The sequence below is a fragment of the Hordeum vulgare genome, chromosome 2H (genome assembly GCF_904849725.1).
Source record: "Hordeum vulgare subsp. vulgare chromosome 2H, MorexV3_pseudomolecules_assembly, whole genome shotgun sequence".
Taxonomy (NCBI): Eukaryota; Viridiplantae; Streptophyta; class Magnoliopsida; order Poales; family Poaceae; genus Hordeum; species Hordeum vulgare.
The window spans coordinates 121,576,209-121,578,596 of NC_058519.1; the positions used below are offsets into that span (position 1 = coordinate 121,576,209).

Sequence of the window (2,388 nt, forward strand, 5' to 3'; positions counted from 1 at the left end):
TTGCGTTTCACGTTAAAAGTGAACCGATGGTATCCTCCTGCAGACTGCAGCTGCCCATTTGACTACCACCATTCATCTATGTGAGTTTTTTTTTTTGAAGGCATTCATCTATGTGAGTTGAGATGACATCGAACAGGAAGGGACCGTCATGTGCCTCTTAGTAAAAGCAAAATCAGCCGTCGATTTTACCGTCCCGTAAAGAAAGCAGAGAAAAGAAACGGAAAAGGCGGCAACTGCAAGTACGATCTCTGAAAAGAAGAAACTGAATCTGAGAAAGCGCTGTCTTCTGCTGCCCCCGACTGAAAATATTGCACCAGCCTTACCGATGTGGAGACCAACTCCACGGCGGTTCCTCCATAGAGCTTCATCAGTATCTCTCTCCAAAACTCTCCGTGGTTAGGGAAAAGAGTAGTGCTAGCGAGATGCCCGGTATGCGTCCTCGTAATTAGTTGCTTTGGTGAAAATTTGTGCCTAAGATTTCTGTTGGTAGTTTGTTGTGCATATCATTTTGGTGAAAATTTGTGCCTAAGATTTCTGATTCCCGGATCAATGTTCTTGCATTTCTGAATTTCTTTCTCCCCGTCTTCCCCTTGGCGGAGCAACATTGTCGCTCTTTTTTCTGAAGATATTTTGGCTCTGGGTAGCGTTTCAAATAGTTTCCCTGATTGTTGATTTGTTCAACTAGTCAGTAGTCTCACCTTATGATCTTGCTCTTTTGTTTCCTTTTCATTTTACCAAGATTTGATCTTCTTGTTTCTTTGATCTGCTATTTGCTGCCAAGATTTAAACCGCCTGTTGTCTTGTCTGAACTTTGAAGGCCGCAACTTGGGCGTTGCAGGAGCAAAGAAGGAAGAGGGGCCGAGGGGGAGAATGCCAGGGTAAGCAAAACGCCAAATCCAACCTCTCATCTCGTTCTTGCGTTCGATTCGATCTCTCTGAGTCTTTATATGTGCTTTTCTTGGTTTCCGTGCTCTGCAGCCGCCCAAGTTCGACGTGGAGACGCTCTGCCTACTGTACATGATGCTTTTCACGACGATCTGGCTGTCCACGTTCCGATTTCGGTGGCCGGAGCACGCCGAGTTCCTCCGCTACAGCCCGGCCGTGGAAGCCCTGGTCGCCTGCTTCTTCTTCACGTTCGTCACCGTCCAGCTGCAGGTTGCTCGCCAACGCGCTGTCAGAGAAACCCGCCCCGTCGCCGCTTGCGCCTCCCGTGAACCAGTGGATCATGGCCCTCTCAGTGTGGCTGTTCGGGGTCCTCTACTACGTGATCTACGCCTCCATGAGCGACGGGTATGCGGCGGAGCCGAGCTACTCGGGCCTGATCATCGCCGGGGTCGCGAGTGTTGTGAGCCTCGCCATGACCGTCTGCAACATGCGGCAGGTAATTCAGTTCTTGTGCTCGTCGTTCGTTTGTTCTCGTAGAGTCTTCCAGTATGGGCATTGTTGTTTGATGGAAGGCTTTAACCAATCCGTTTGTCGTCTGTTTTGCCAGCGCCCCGTCTTTGCTTAGCAGGATGCTTAGCTGCGGATGATTGGTCATCTTGGAACCTCAAGAGTGGCGACCTGAAGAAGGCCCAGACTTGCCTATGGCAGTTTAATATCTTACTGTACTATTTTCTACTATCTACTATCTGAACTCAGCAAGGATTTGGCTTCATTTGGGGGATAGGATTAATCTATGTCAGTACCTGGATGTTTCGTGATAAACTATTTCCTGGTATGTTTCACGAAAAACTTGTTGATGTGGAATCTATTTATTTCCTTGAGTGTCTGGGTTGCAAGCCCAGGTGGTCACTGGTGGATCCTTGGTTCTTGTTAATGGGGATATGATCTTCTAACTCTCTGTGGTCCTGATCGATTCTACTATATTTAGTTAAAGAAATTTCAGACTGACTGCTGTTGTGTTCTTGATGCTTGGTTAAAAATAGGATTTAGATTCAGTTAAGTTAATAATCATCGATTTGTTTCTGAGTTAGTCTCTGTTCTTATCAGATTCCCATTTTAGAGAAAATCTGCTCTATAATTTAAATGCAACCATGAAATAATCTAGATGCGGATAGGAAAGAAGAACTACAAAATTAGTAGTACAGGAATGAACGTTTGTGGGTCATACTGTAATCCATACCAATGTGTGAGACACCAGTTATGAGCTATCAATTTTATCATGCTAAAACAGTAGCAGTTACAAAACCATTCAGTGTGGGATTATGAAAGATGATTAGGGGTTTAGTAATCAGATTGTAGTTCTGACCACAACAGAGGAAGAAATGTCATGGTTAGTGTATATATGTAGCAGCAAAGTAGATAGTGTCGGGGAAGGATATATATGCATCATGAATCAACTTCAGGTCATTTAATATTTGCAGGTCGTCACAACTCACAAATGGA

The 2,388-nt window shown here is 45.1% G+C and overlaps 1 protein-coding gene across 1 annotated transcript; it reads left to right on the forward strand.

Annotated features, from left to right (window-relative positions):
* The first annotated feature begins 295 nt into the window (after nt 1-295).
* Nucleotides 296-1,893, forward strand: LOC123429763. Its single transcript, XM_045113763.1, has 3 exons — nt 296-878; nt 979-1,381; nt 1,493-1,893. Exons 2-3 carry the CDS (start codon nt 1,018-1,020, stop codon nt 1,633-1,635), a joined length of 507 nt encoding a protein of 168 aa, XP_044969698.1. The 5' UTR covers nt 296-878; nt 979-1,017; the 3' UTR covers nt 1,636-1,893.
* The last annotated feature ends 495 nt before the right edge of the window (nt 1,894-2,388 follow it).